The 13,959-nt window shown below is 43.7% G+C and overlaps 1 protein-coding gene across 2 annotated transcripts in view; it reads left to right on the forward strand.

The window, feature by feature from the left end:
* Positions 1-13,959, forward strand: part of HNF1A (HNF1 homeobox A) — a 30,333-nt gene that overhangs the window by 12,440 nt on the left and 3,934 nt on the right. Inside the window, exons 2-8 of one of the 2 annotated variants that reach the window (XM_075320633.1) lie at positions 7,991-8,190; positions 8,270-8,456; positions 10,825-11,033; positions 11,114-11,422; positions 11,664-11,852; positions 12,757-12,878; positions 13,067-13,178. In XM_075320633.1, coding sequence (XP_075176748.1) covers positions 7,991-8,190; positions 8,270-8,456; positions 10,825-11,033; positions 11,114-11,422; positions 11,664-11,852; positions 12,757-12,878; positions 13,067-13,178 — 1,328 coding nt within the window. The remainder of the gene's footprint in view (positions 1-7,990; positions 8,191-8,269; positions 8,457-10,824; positions 11,034-11,113; positions 11,423-11,663; positions 11,853-12,756; positions 12,879-13,066; positions 13,179-13,959) is intronic. The other variant, XM_075320641.1, reaches the window with a different exon arrangement.

Genomic DNA, 13,959 nt, shown 5'->3' on the forward strand with positions numbered 1-13,959 from the left:
GATCGCGGGCAATAACACTATGACCGCTAGAACGTAAGATTACTGCCCGCGGTCGTTAAGGGGTTAAAAACATTCAGGGGGGTGTTGTACCTCACAAGAATGATCAGTTTGTATTCCGTGCTGTAATGTCTTTATTCTCTTGTGTCCTCCCTGGCCCAGAAGATGTGGTATGATCAGACCATGTCCCTGTACGGTCAGTAAACTTAGTACATAGTACACAGCAGGGGCACATTTCTAAGATTATGTCAGCACAGAAAGATTTTGTTTTTAACATCCAATTGTGGAAATGATTAATATTCCAAGATCTATTGATTAAAATTAACTTTATGGAAAAATCTTTTTAAATAATTAAAAAAAAAAATCCCAAAGCTCCCTTGATTCCACCACTCCTCTTCATTAGGCGCTGCATCACTGTATTGCAAAGATATTCACTTTTATTTTTATTCGGGAGCACACTATGTGAAATCTCCGCTTGCAATCCAACTGGGCGTTTCTTTAGTCTTTTCTGAGGATCATGCTATTTCACTCCTCCCTTCCAGAGACTGCCAATCACAGAACAGCAGCTCGTCTAGCAGTCCAGCAAACTGGAGCTGTGATTGGCAGTGTCTGGGAGGGAGGCGTGACAGTTCTTTCTACCAAAAACGACTGAAGAAATGCCCAGTTGGTCTACCTGCAGAGATTTCACATAGTGTGCTCCAAAAGAAACAGATGTGAATATCTCTGCAAAGAAGCGATGCAGTACAAAATGGAAAAGAGCAACAGAATCAGAAGCACAGTGATTTTTGAAAGTATTTTTAAGGCTATGTTCACATGTTGCGGATTTTGTAGCTTTTTTCATTATTTTATTGAAAATAAAAGCTGGGGGGGTTTACAATACCAGCAAATGCTGTGAGATTTCAGAAATTTTATGCACACGATTACTTTTTTTATTCTTACAAATAGAAAAACTGCTATTTTTTTTTTTTTTACAGAAGCAGCATGGTAATTCTTTTAGCATTTTTGCAATGTTTTTTTCCACCATTGAAAGCAGTGAGAATGTGCAAAAACGCAACTGCTGTTGCTGCTGCGGTGAATCAAACTAACTTTATTAAACACTAGCTGTACTACCCGGCTTCGCCCGGGTTAATAACTGTTGTTAACAAATTAGAATGTATTAACATTCCCGGGATAGAATGTATAAATAGAATGTATTAACGCCCGGGATAGTAACTGTCTCTCTGTTTCTCTCCCATTCTCTGTCTGTCTTCCCCTCTGTATATATCTCTTTGTCTCTCTCTCTCTCTCCCTGTCTGTCTCTTTCCCTGTCTGTCTCTTTCCCTGTCTGTCTCTTTCCCTGTCTGTCTCTTTCCCTGTCTTTGTCGCTTTCCCTGTGTTTGTCGCTTTCCCTGTGTTTGTCGCTTTCCCTGTGTTTGTCTCTGTGTCTGTGTTTGTCTCTTTGTCTGTGTTTGTCTCTTTGTCTGTGTTTGTCTCTTTGTCTGTGTTTGTCGGTCTCTTACCCTGTCTCTCTCTTTCCCTCTCTTTCCCTGTCTGTCTCTTTCCCTGTCAGTCTGTCTCTTTGTCTGTGTCTGTCTCTTACCCTGTCTATGTCTGCCTCTTTCCCTGTCTGTGTCTGCCTCTTTCCCTGTCTGCATTGTGACACGCCAACATTCCATATAAGGGCCTGGCTGCGCATTCTTTTGAAGTTCTGGCTGCACTGTGGCTCCCAGCTCCATTCGCTTTAATGAAGGCAGGTTTTTTGGCTAATAACTAAAGCGCGGGGTTAAAATTTCCCCTCAAAACATGGCCTATGACGCTCTCGGGGTCCAGACGTGTGAGTGTGCAAAATTTTGCTGCTGTAGCTGCGATGGTGCAGATGCCAATCCCGCACATACACATACACACACACACATTCAGCTTTATATATTAGATGTACTGTAAACAATTGACACATGAAAAAGCAAACAACAAAAAATGCAGTAAAAAAAAACTGCAGGTTTTAGCTGCAGAAAAAAGCTGCAAAAATGCAACGTGTAAACATTGCCTAACTGAATTTGTTTTAAGCAAGCAACACGTCCTTCTGATGGTCAGTGGATTCATGCTGTTTTCTGGCACAGGTAGCTCCATTATTGCAGTCATCTCTGTTTCATTCATTCTGAAATTCTGTGGTATTTCAAAGAAACCACACTTTAGAATAGCAGCTGGGGATGTCTAATCACAGAGACATGTTTACCAGTTTCTCTCCGTCACACTCCCAAAGATAGGCAGGTGTATCCCTATGTATACACATAAGGACAGCCCTGTCAATCTAGTTGAGACGGTGGTGGACACATACCTTTGTGACTAGTCATCCACGGCATTTCACCCCCAGCTGCAATTTAAAAGGTTTTCTTTGAAATGATTCAGAATTTCAAAGTGAAACATACATTTCTGCAACAAAGCCAGTCTCTGATTCATGATACACGTTATTTAGCCAGAAAGAATTGAGAAATAGTATCCCTTTAAGATTGTCATCCAAACTGCCTTTAAAATCTTAATTAATTTCTTTAACCCTCACTTACTAGATGTCACAATGAAATGTGATTGTATTTGGTGTATTTTTTTATTTTTTTTTAAGAAAAGATTAAGATTAAATTATTTTAAAGAAAAACAGACAAAGAATTATTGTGATTTGGACAATAGTGTAGAAAGACTCAACTAGAGCTCTTCTCAGACTGAATTCCTCCCAACCCAAGTTGAATGCATATATTGGGAGTAGCTCCTGACATATACTGTATGCTATTCAATGAATGGAAACTTGTGAGGGATGTCACCCCTAGGACTCTATTGTTAAAACAAAGAAAAAGTATTGTACTCTTCTATAAGGATATATGGATGTGTTTAACAAATGCATCGGGAGCTGTAGACACATTCTAACACATACAGTATACTGTATTAACACTAGCTATGAATCCAAAGGTTGCCCTACCTTCTAGTTTTTTATTGCCCTGTGTTTCTTGATAACTCTTAACCCTTTCAGAGCCCCATAAGGATAATATATAACAATGTTCATTCACCGACTAGAATACAAAAAAAATCCACAATGAATATTTCTAAAAAAAACCCACAAAAAACAGAAGGGAAAAAAACCCTTTTTTTTAATAATTAAAACAGATAAATTGTTAAAATAATAATAATAATAATAATAAAAAACAATTATACTTTTACATGCATTTTCAGTGTTTAATTTGAGATGCGTTTTCAATACAAAGACACTACTAAATAAAGTTTGAACATTCAAAGAGTAAAAAAAAAAATGAAGAAAATAAAAAGTCATGCTTTAAAACATACGTTATAATGTTAATTTTCAGGAAAAGATTATTGATATTTCAGATTTATTTAAAAATTAGATTTAAATTATTGTTTGACTCTTTTTTTAAGTCGGCCTGGATGTGAGGGCAAAAGGAAACCTCTTGACCTCACTATAATGCCAAAAACGCATGCTTTGATTTTGACAAAAAAGCATGCGTTTAGCATCAAAAATGCATGTAAAACGTTAGGATTTTGATTTAGGATGCGTTTAGATAATTCTCATTGACTTCAATGTTAGCAAAACGCTGTCAAAATGCTCAAAACAATTGACATGTTGCTTCTTCAAACGCAGAGATTTTGGACGCATAGTGTGCACAAAATATGCCTATTTCCCATAGACTTTGCTTGGAAAACAAAACACATGCATTTTGGTATTAAAACACTGCAGTTCAAAATGCTGTGGAAACGCATGAAAAAACGCAACGTGCACACATAGCCTAAAGCGTGCTTTACACGCTACAATATCGTTAACGTATTATCGTCGGGGGTCACGGTGTTAGTGATGCACATCCGGCGATGTTAACGACATCGCAGCATGTGACACTTACGAGCGACCTTAGTCGATCGCAAAAGTGGCCAAAATCGTTTGCCGTGGAGAGGTCGTCCTGAATCATAAAATCGTTAATTGATTAGCGATGTTGTTTGTCGTTTCTGCGGCAGCACACATCGCTATGTGTGTCACCACAGGAGCGACAAACATCTCCTTACCTGCCTCCACCGGCAATGCAGAAGGAAGGAGGTGGGCAGGATGTTACGTCCCGCTCATCTCCGCCCCCTCCGCTTCTATTGGCCGGCCGCTTGGTGACGTTGCAGTGACGTCGCTATGACGCCGAATGGATCTCCCCCTCGAGGGAGGGATTGTTCAACGGTCATAGCACAGGTATGTGCGGGTGACGCTGCCGTAGCGATAATGTTCGCTACAGCAACGATCACACAATATCGCACGTACGAAGGGGGCGGGTGCTATCGCACTCGGCATCACTAGCCGATGCTAGCGATGTCGCAGCGTGTAAAGCTTGCTTTAGAGTCATATACTGAAAAGACACAAACGGCAGCAAAATGTTACTTGGATGGCTGTGTCCATATGACAAGCTACAGAAAATGCCCAACTCTGGCCCAGTAGTTATATAAAAAATTAACAGATTGTGAAATATTCTCACACCTAAAGGTGTTTAGACTTCTTATATGATGTAGTACACACATCCATTTGGATGGCGCTGATTCTGATAATGTTGGAGATCTATCATAGCCCAACTTGTGCTCCTCATGTGTCTGCTGTACTGCCGGGGGTAGGGTGCAGTCACCTTTTCCAGGATAATATGCAGTTGGAGGCCTGTGAATCATGCTCTGTGTTTTTCATCAGTTAAACACATGCCATCTATAGGCTAGGAGATATAAAAGTGGAGTAAAATTGTTCATTTTGTAACTGTTTAAAGGTCTCTAGTAATAAATGGATAGCATGCCCTCTTAGGACACTACAACCACACTCCTTTGCCAAGCAAAGTAACTAATGGCCATAGCTCAAATACTGACAAAATTGGCACAAATGCAATAATAAATGTTACACAAAAATGGTGCAAATCATGCCAATAAGATGGAGCAAATTTAGAAATTTCCCCCTAATATTCTTTTTTTTTTTTTTTAAATTCTTTATTTTGAAAGCCAAACTCACAACAGTACAGGGAGTCTCCTGCTCCAAACAAAATAGCAAATGACATAAAAGCAAGTAATATCATTAACAATGACATCCATAGTATCAGTCTATGCCCCGATACCACCTTCGACCCCGTACCTGTTCGAGTCCGACCCAGTTTAAACAATTTATAACCCAACCAAACCAAAAGAAGAGAAAATTCACAGCAGGCCAAGAATAGAAGAGCCAGGAAAAAGCTTGAAGCGAGAAAAGGAAAGAAAGAAATAGCAAAAGAGATGTAGAGAGGGAAGAAAGGAGGGGAAAGGGGGCGGGAGAGGGGGGTAGTGTCTCTCTGAGGACTCACAACCGCCGCGGAACGGAAAGCAGTCTAGTGTAGTCCGCCGAGTGGGTGAACTCTAACCAAGGAGACCAAGTCCTATAGAACTCGTCCTGTCGGTCATTGATAGAAGATGTCAGGTCCTCCATGTACATAAGATCGGTCACTTTAGATACCCATTGTGTCAGTGTGGGGGGGGTAGTGGACTTCCAGCCAAGCGGTATACAGGACCTGGCAGCCATGACCAGAAATCTCAACAAGGAACGCTTGTACTTAGGTGCCGGAAGTTCCGATAGCTGTAGAAAAAACAATTCCGGGCCCAGTGTAACCTTCGTGTCGATCACCAGTCTCATGACCTCCCCCACCTCCGACCAGAACCGCTGTAGTGAAGGACAAGACCAGAAGATATGCACATAATCTCCCTCTCCTGAGCCACATCTCCAGCAACTGGGGTCCGCGGAGGGGAACATCCTATGGAGTCTGGACGGTACTCTGTACCATCTAGACAAAAGTTTGAAATTGGCCTCCAGCTGTCTGGAACTGATCGATGTTTTGTGCGCCAACATTAGAATATTCTTCCTTTGCGAGTCAGATAGCGCAATCCCGAGGTCCCTCTCCCACTTCAGTAAGTAGTCCGGAGTGGGCTGATTCCCAGCATCCGATAACCAGTCGTACGTCAGAGAGAGTGAATGCCGAACGGCCCCCTCCCCCAGACACAACTTCTCGAAACTCGTAAACGGCCCGGCGTACCGAGTGAAGCAAGGAAGGGAACTCAAGAAGTGCCTTAACTGCATAGCCCTCCATTCCCCCATCAGATCAGGAGGCAGGAGACCCCTAATAGCTGACAGAGAAGGCCAACCTCCCTCTCCCCCCAAGTGACAGGCTCTGAATCTCCCCTCCAGAACCCAATTCCGAAAGACCGTGTCCGAGAGACCAGGACGGAAATCCGGATCGCCTATAATGGGTGACATGGGGGAAGGCACCGGTAGGAGGAGGCGGCGGACCTCCCCCCTCGAGCAGCAATCCAAAGTAGCGCCAATAGTTGGATGAGATCTCAGAGATGGCGGGGGCATACTCGTGAGCCAAGGAGCAGCTGGAAGAGGGATGTTCGAGAAACTCTGTTCTAGGGCGACCCACGACTTTAGCCTAGCATGTCGACACCAATCCAAGACCCTGACCATGTGTGTAGCCCAGTAGTACTTTTTCATGTCTGGCATCCCCAGGCCCCCCCTGCTCTTGGGTCTGGACAAAAGAGAACGGGAAAGTCTCGCCGGCTTATTCGCCCAGATAAATCTGGAGTGTAATGAAGCCAATTCCCTGAAGAAGGAGCTCGGGATCTTGATCGGCAGGGACTGAAAGAGGTATAGGAGACGTGGCAATATGTTCATCTTCAATATTGCGCATCTCCCAAACCAAGTGAAGAGGCCCCTACCCCAATTTGCACAGTCTGTTCTAATGGACTGCAAAAGGGGAAGGTAGTTCAGCTTGTATAATTGACTGTTGTCCGCTGCCAGCTGTACCCCTAGGTACTTCAAAGATTGACAAGCCCACCTAAACCCGACCCCCTAATATTCTAACTATACTCTGCTTACTATAGCTTGGGCCTTATTCAGATGGCATTTTTCACGCAAGTACTGTAATGTTTATCACGTGCAGAACACGCATCCATTATAGTTTATGGAGCTGTTTACATGTACAGTACATGTTTTTTGTGGATAAAGTGGACCGCAAAAACCCACGGGGACCTGTCCGTTTTAGATCTGAAGATACTGACACAAGTCTATGGTGAAAATAATGGAAAGTAAACGGATGGCATCAGCGTACAATCCGCTGTCCGTGATTAACTCCTTATTGGATATGGAAAGCTTTGTAATTTATTATTCCATACATGAAAATCACTGATAAAACTGATTGTAAAAAACTGACACACACTGATCAAACTCGGCTGAAAAACACCGATGGCACTCTGACCATTTTGAGCCTGAAAAAAAACCGTTTCTATCTGTTTTTGTGAATATGTATGCAAGTTTGCAAAAACTTTTTTTTTTTTTTAATTAAAATGTATTCCAGTTCTCCTGTTACCGTAGCTCTACTTTTTTTTTATGGTTTACTGCTCATTGCCAACGCTCTTAAGCCCCCGTCACACACAGAGATAAATCTTTGGCAGATCTGTGGTTGCAGTGAAATCATGGACATATTGTTCCATTTGTACACAGCCACAAACCTGGCACTGATTGTCCACAATTTCACTGCAACCGCAGATTTATCTCTGTGTGTGATAGGGCCTTTCGACAGGGCAGTGTTTACAAGCTTGTTCCTCCTTTGCTTGTAAGCACTGCACCGAAGCCAGCCAGAATAAATGATTAACAACTCGCCGCTCCAATCCGACTGCACCTCCTATGCCTCATACAGTATTTGGAGCACAAAAATCAGGCATGTTTTGGCCCGTGAATGCGACTGGTCTAAATTGTCAACCAAGATGGAACACTCATCCACCCAACAACCAGCAAGTCAGCAGGCACGGAAGCAGTGTGCTCCTCCAGGACAAGACAGGTCCCAGTCCTTAATATATTCCACAATTTTATAGTTAAAAAAATAATTATCTAGATCTAGCCATCCATCCATGTATATATAAATCTAAAATCTGACGAACAAAAGGTTTGTATGGCAAACTAACTTTTTTTTTCTTGTAGGGAAGACCCATGGCATGTGGCCAAACTGGTGAAGTCTTACTTACAACAACACAATATTCCTCAAAGGGAAGTGGTGGACACCACAGGGCTCAACCAGTCACATTTATCCCAGCATCTCAACAAGGGTACACCCATGAAAACTCAAAAGCGGGCAGCCCTGTATACCTGGTATGTCGGTAAACAGCGAGAGATTGCAAGGCGTGAGTATGACTAAGTATCTAAGAGACCTCATTTGTGTTTAAAATGTATGGGGCCCTTATACTTGTCTTTTAATGACAGAGTTCACACACGCAGGCCAAACCATGATGTCAGATGATATGTCTTGTGACGAAGTACCAAATAAGAAAATGAGAAGGAACAGATTCAAGTGGGGTCCAGCTTCACAACACATCTTGTTCCAAGCTTATGAGAGACAGAAGAATCCCAGCAAAGAGGAACGTGAAGCACTTGTTGAAGAATGCAATAGGTAAAGAACAAAAATACTAAAGCTGAAGATAAGTGAAGGGGCTCATCTATGGAAAAAGATATATAAAAATGTTACGACTTTTGGCCTTTTCATGAAAAGTGGGAGAATCGAAGTACGGTTCAATATATAATTAAAATTCACTTTCAAAAAGTGGCATAAATTATAGTAGAAATGTAAACCAGCCCATGAGTACAGCCAGGCCTCTTAAAGGGCAAATGTCAGCACAAAATTATTGTTTAAAGCAAAAGAGGAGGCGCTCGGTGCACCCTTTGCTTGGCCAAACATTTAAGTACCTTCCCCCTACTTTTCCAGTTATATCTGCCTCTATAGAATGAGAGCTGTCAATCAAAAAGTCTCAGGACTGATGATCAAAATATCTCTCGACAAATTAGCCCATACTAAAGCCATTGTGTATGTTTCGAATAACATTCTTTGCATTTAGACAAAATTATATCAACTTTTCTGAAATGTTAAAAGGGGTTTTCTCACGAACAAAGTTAATTTTAAAGTTCATTTTAATCAATAGATTGTGGAATAATAAGTCCCACAGTTAGATGAGTTTTAAAAAGATCTTCCTGTGCTGAGATAATCTTATATAGGTGTCCCTGCTATGTGCTGTGTAATGGCCGTGTCTGACCGTACAGGGACATGGTCTGATCTTACCACATGTAAGGGTGGGAAGCAAATGAGTATAAAGACATTATAGCACGGCATCATAGCTGACTTTTTGTGAGGTAAAACATTCCCATACCGGTGTTTTACCTCATAGAAAGAATAATTTGCAATCCTGTGCAGTAATGTCTGTGTGTGTATATTATATTTATACATATACATATTATATATCATATATGTATGTAAAGCGCTGTGGAATTAACAGCGCTGTTGTCGCGGGCGGAGGGGTTGGGAATGCCGCTCGCCTGGGAATCGCTGGCGCTCGGGTACGATGCTTCTGCTCCTCGGTGGCTCGAGCACGGGGCCGAACCCGGGGCTCGGGCAGCGCCTCCTCGCCCACGAGTGAAAAGGGGGAAGGTTTGTGGTGGGATGTCGGTTGTGACACCACCCACGGGTTGTGGTGATGGTGGGCACCACCGCTGCTGGTGACGGGGGATCCCGGGAGCGATGGCGGAGAGCAGCTAAGGTGTTGACCCCTCCGTGGGTAGGGGCTGTTGGTCCCGGGGCCCCGGTTGGGGAGCAGGGATAGGTGCAGGTGCCGATGCGGGGAGGCAGCGTGGACGCGGGTGCAACGTTGCGGTGCCGGATGGCACTGGTGTACTCACTCAGGTAGACAAGGACAGAGTCTCTGGTAAACCAAACGGCTGGATGGATGGGGCCCACAGTCGGCTGCGGTGTTTCCACTCTCCCTGGACGGGTTGATGGTGGCTGTCGTTTCCTGCACCTATGTGTATGTGTTTGACTCCTATGGCTTCCCACGGGTAGTCCGCTCCCCGGCGTGTACGTGTCGGGAGAGCCCGTTTTGCCCGCAGGCGCTGGCCCTTGGATCTCTGGCCCTTGGCGGTGTCTCTTATCCGGACGGGTTGGGCTGTTGCCTTCTGACGGGACTTGGTTGGGAATGAACCCCTGAGGTCCAGACTGCAATCAGAGAATTTGACCTTTACGGCGGCTTCAGAGCCTAGTCGGGGTCTGAGTACCCTGCCTTGGTGCTTGGCTTCAATCTGCTCCCCGGTTCGGTACCGACGGGCCACCGCCCGACCCCGGTCCTACGGTTCCACTGACCTCCACCAACTCCTGCAGATGGCCACCACCGTCTGCCGACCTTGCTGATTGTGCCTGGGCTCCGACCCAGACACACACAGTCTTTGCTCCTCTCACTTCCACCTCTCCATTTCAACTCCCAAACTCTACTACACTACTTTTCTCGCCTTCAGGCCTGTGAACTCTTCAGTGGGCGGGGCCAACCGCCTGGCTCCGCCCCACCTGGTGCTGACATCAGACCCTGGAGGGAGGCAACAAGGGTTTTGTTTGACTGGTGTTCCTGACCAGGGGAGGGGGTGTGTGTATGTGGTGTTATTCTGTGACCCCTGGGGTCGAGGGCGTCACACTATATAAATGAATAAATATATAAATTATACACATATACATACACACACACACACACACATATATTTTTTTTTTACTTCTTTCCCAGCCCAGGAGCTGTGGTATGATCAGAGACAACGTCCCTGTATGATCAGGCACGGCCATTACACAGTACACAGCAGGGACACATATATAAGATATCAGCACAGGAACTTTTTTTTTTAAACACATCCAGTTGTGGAAAAGAAATTATTATTCCAAGATCTACTGATTAAAATTAAACTTTGTTTGTGGGAAAACCCCTTTAAGTGTCTTATTCTGTTAACTCAAGGGCAGAGTGTATACAGAGAGGGGTGTCTCCATCACAAGCACAAGGACTAGGCTCTAACTTAGTGACGGAAGTGAGAGTGTACAACTGGTTTGCAAATCGGAGGAAGGAAGAAGCATTTCGACACAAGCTTGCAATGGACACATACAATGGGCAGCAAAGCTCGGCACCGTCGCTGTCATCTCACGATCTTCCTACCTCCAAAGCAGCAGGTAACAATCATGTCTGTTTCCCCAAAATGTTCTGATGAGATAATACATCCCATGCTGTTATAGTATTTATCTTCAAACAGGTCTCCGCTATTCCCAAGACTCCAGCAATGAACGAGGAGCCTCAATGGTGACCAGCCAAAGCAGTCTGTCTCCATCTGGTATAGAGCATAGCCACAGTCTCATGGGCAGTGACAAGTTAATTCCGACAGTAGGGGGCTCCCTTCCACCGGTCAGCACACTGACTGCTCTACATAGCCTGGACCACGGTCAGCACACGCTGAGCCAAGCACAAAATCTCATTATGGCTTCACTCCCCAGTGTCATGACAATTGGCGCAGATACAATTGGACCAGCATTTAGCAATTCTGGCCCTTCAACTTTAGTGATAGGTAAGGACATTTTATAGGAGTATATACATACAAGTATAAATATATTTTATCTGTCATAGGTCATGCTTTTTACATTTTTTTTGTAAGAAACATGAAAATTTCACTTTATTTGAAAGAGGACGAGGATGAAGTAATATTTATGCCCTTTACCTTCAAGTAAAAACTTGTAAATATCGAATTGTAAAGGTTAAATACATTGTATAGTAGTAAGATTTTATACCATGCCAACTTAATGTTTCAGGTCTAACGTCCCAATCTCAGAGCGTTCCTGTAATAAACAGTGTTGGCAGCAGTCTGACCACCCTGCAGCCGGTTCAGTTCTCCCAGCAAATCCATCCTTCCCACCAGCAGCCATTAGTACAACAGGTCCAAGGTCATATGACACAGAATCCATTCATGGCCACAATGGCTCAGCTCCAGTCTCCACATGGTAAGAGGCTAAAGTATAACTACACTTTCATGCGATTTTTACAATAAGCTTTCCATTATAGAACTTATGTTCTGCAGAATTAGAATGTATCCCCTGCACTAGAAGCCTCAGCAGTTTTTGCTTTTCTGCTTTTCCCCCTCCCTTCCAACGGTAAAAGGTGAAATTTAATCTTACAGACAGATGTGTAGACAGATTTGAGCAGTTTTTGAGAGTGAATGATAGGTGCAGCTCCTGATTAAGTTAAAGGGAATCTGCCATGTCCAAAAACATTATAAACATTGTAAGTGACGTTAAGATCCTGTTAGGCTATGTGCGCACAGTGCGTTTTTCACTGCATTTTTGCATGTTTTTTCGGGTGCGTTTTTGGGGCTCAAAACTGCATGACTTTGCTTCCCCAGCAAAGTCTATGAGTTTTCATTTTTGCTGTCTGCACAATTTTTTTTTTTTGCTGTGTTTTTGAGCTGAAAAAAAAACCGATCATGTCAATTCTTTTCTGCGTTTTACGGCGTTTTCCAACCATGCAATGCATTGGAAAAACACAGGAAAATGCAGAGATAAAAAATGCAGCAAAACACAACCAAAAATGCACCGCATGCGTTTTTGCCGCAGGTGCAGTTTTTGCGGCAAAAAACGCATGTGTCGAAAAATGCACAAAACGCAGCGTAAAAAAACCCGCAGTGTGGCGCACATAGCCTTAGGGCGCCTTACTGAAGCTAAAGGGACATAACGGACTATATCCACTTGCTTCTAGTCATAGTTAGTCACCACTCACTACAAAGTGACCGCAGCTGTAATCATGCCCCAGTACTTTGATTGACAGCCAGCTCTGCACCCATACACTGCAGGTTGCCTTTATGTAATTGGATTATCTGCAGTTTTTCTCAATAACTTTTCATTTCCACAGCTTTATACGGCCATAAACCTGATGTGGCACAGTATGCATCAGCCAGCTTCTTTCCACAAACAATGGTCATCACTGACACATCTAACCTGGGAACGTTAACAAGTCTGACCCCTAGCAAACAGGTAAGTGTCCACTACTCCAAAGTGTGTGTTCTGAATTGTCAAACATACAGATAAATAGAAGAGACTGCATACATGTGTTCGTTCCCTAATAAACATCAATCTCCCTTTGGAAGTAATGGTAAAATAGACTTGTTGAGCTCCTAAGCGTTATTATTTATGATAAATGTATGGAAATGTTCTCTCTTCAGATCCACTCTTTGCACTCTATTGCACAGGGAGATTCGCACAGTTCCCAGCTTCAGAGTCAAGACAACATTCTCCATCTTGCTCCCAGCCACCGCCTCTCCCCAAGTCCAACCGGTAAGGGAGCAATCCATGAGTATTTGTTTCTCCAGCGAAAAACGCACGTTATGGAAAACGCAACTATCAGCGGAAAAAACACAACAAAAACACATGCGGTTTTACTACCTTTTGCTGCGGATTTACCGTGTTTTTGTCCCCTGCTATTTTTTAACACTGTCAATGGCAAAACGGGGAAAAACGCAGGAAAGAAGTCACATGCTACTTTGTTTTGCTGAAATTCTGCAGCAAAACCTGTAAGGCTGCTTTCACACTACGTTTTTTTTAAGGCTGCTTTCACACTACTTTTTTTAGCATGCGTCATGAACGTTTTTTTGCTGCAAAAGTGGATCCTGTTTTTGCAGAGAAAAACGCATGTAAACGCATGTGTTATTTTGCAGGATCCTGTCACTTGAAGTTTATGGGCGGGCATTGGAGTCATGTGATCGGGAGTTGAGGGGAACTGAACGTGAGACTGGGAGCTGGTATCTGACAGCTGCGGTAAGCTCTAACCAAGGTAAATATCGGGTAACCAAGTGAAGTGCTTTGCTTGAATACCCGATATTTACCTTGGTTACGAGCGTCCGCAGCTGCTAGGAGCCGGCTCCCTGCACACGTAACCAAGGTAAACATCGGGTAACTAAGAAGCGCTTTGCTTGATTACCCAATATTTACCTTGTTTACAAGCGGTCTGCCGCTCTTAGACGGGGGAAGAGAGAGGGGGAGAGAGAGAGGGAGGGGGGGGGAGAGAGAGAGGGAGGGGGGAGAGAGAGAGAGGGAGGGGGGGAGAGAGAGAGAGGGA

The sequence above is a fragment of the Anomaloglossus baeobatrachus genome, chromosome 1 (assembly GCF_048569485.1).
Source record: "Anomaloglossus baeobatrachus isolate aAnoBae1 chromosome 1, aAnoBae1.hap1, whole genome shotgun sequence".
NCBI classification, from domain to species: domain Eukaryota; kingdom Metazoa; phylum Chordata; class Amphibia; order Anura; family Aromobatidae; genus Anomaloglossus; species Anomaloglossus baeobatrachus.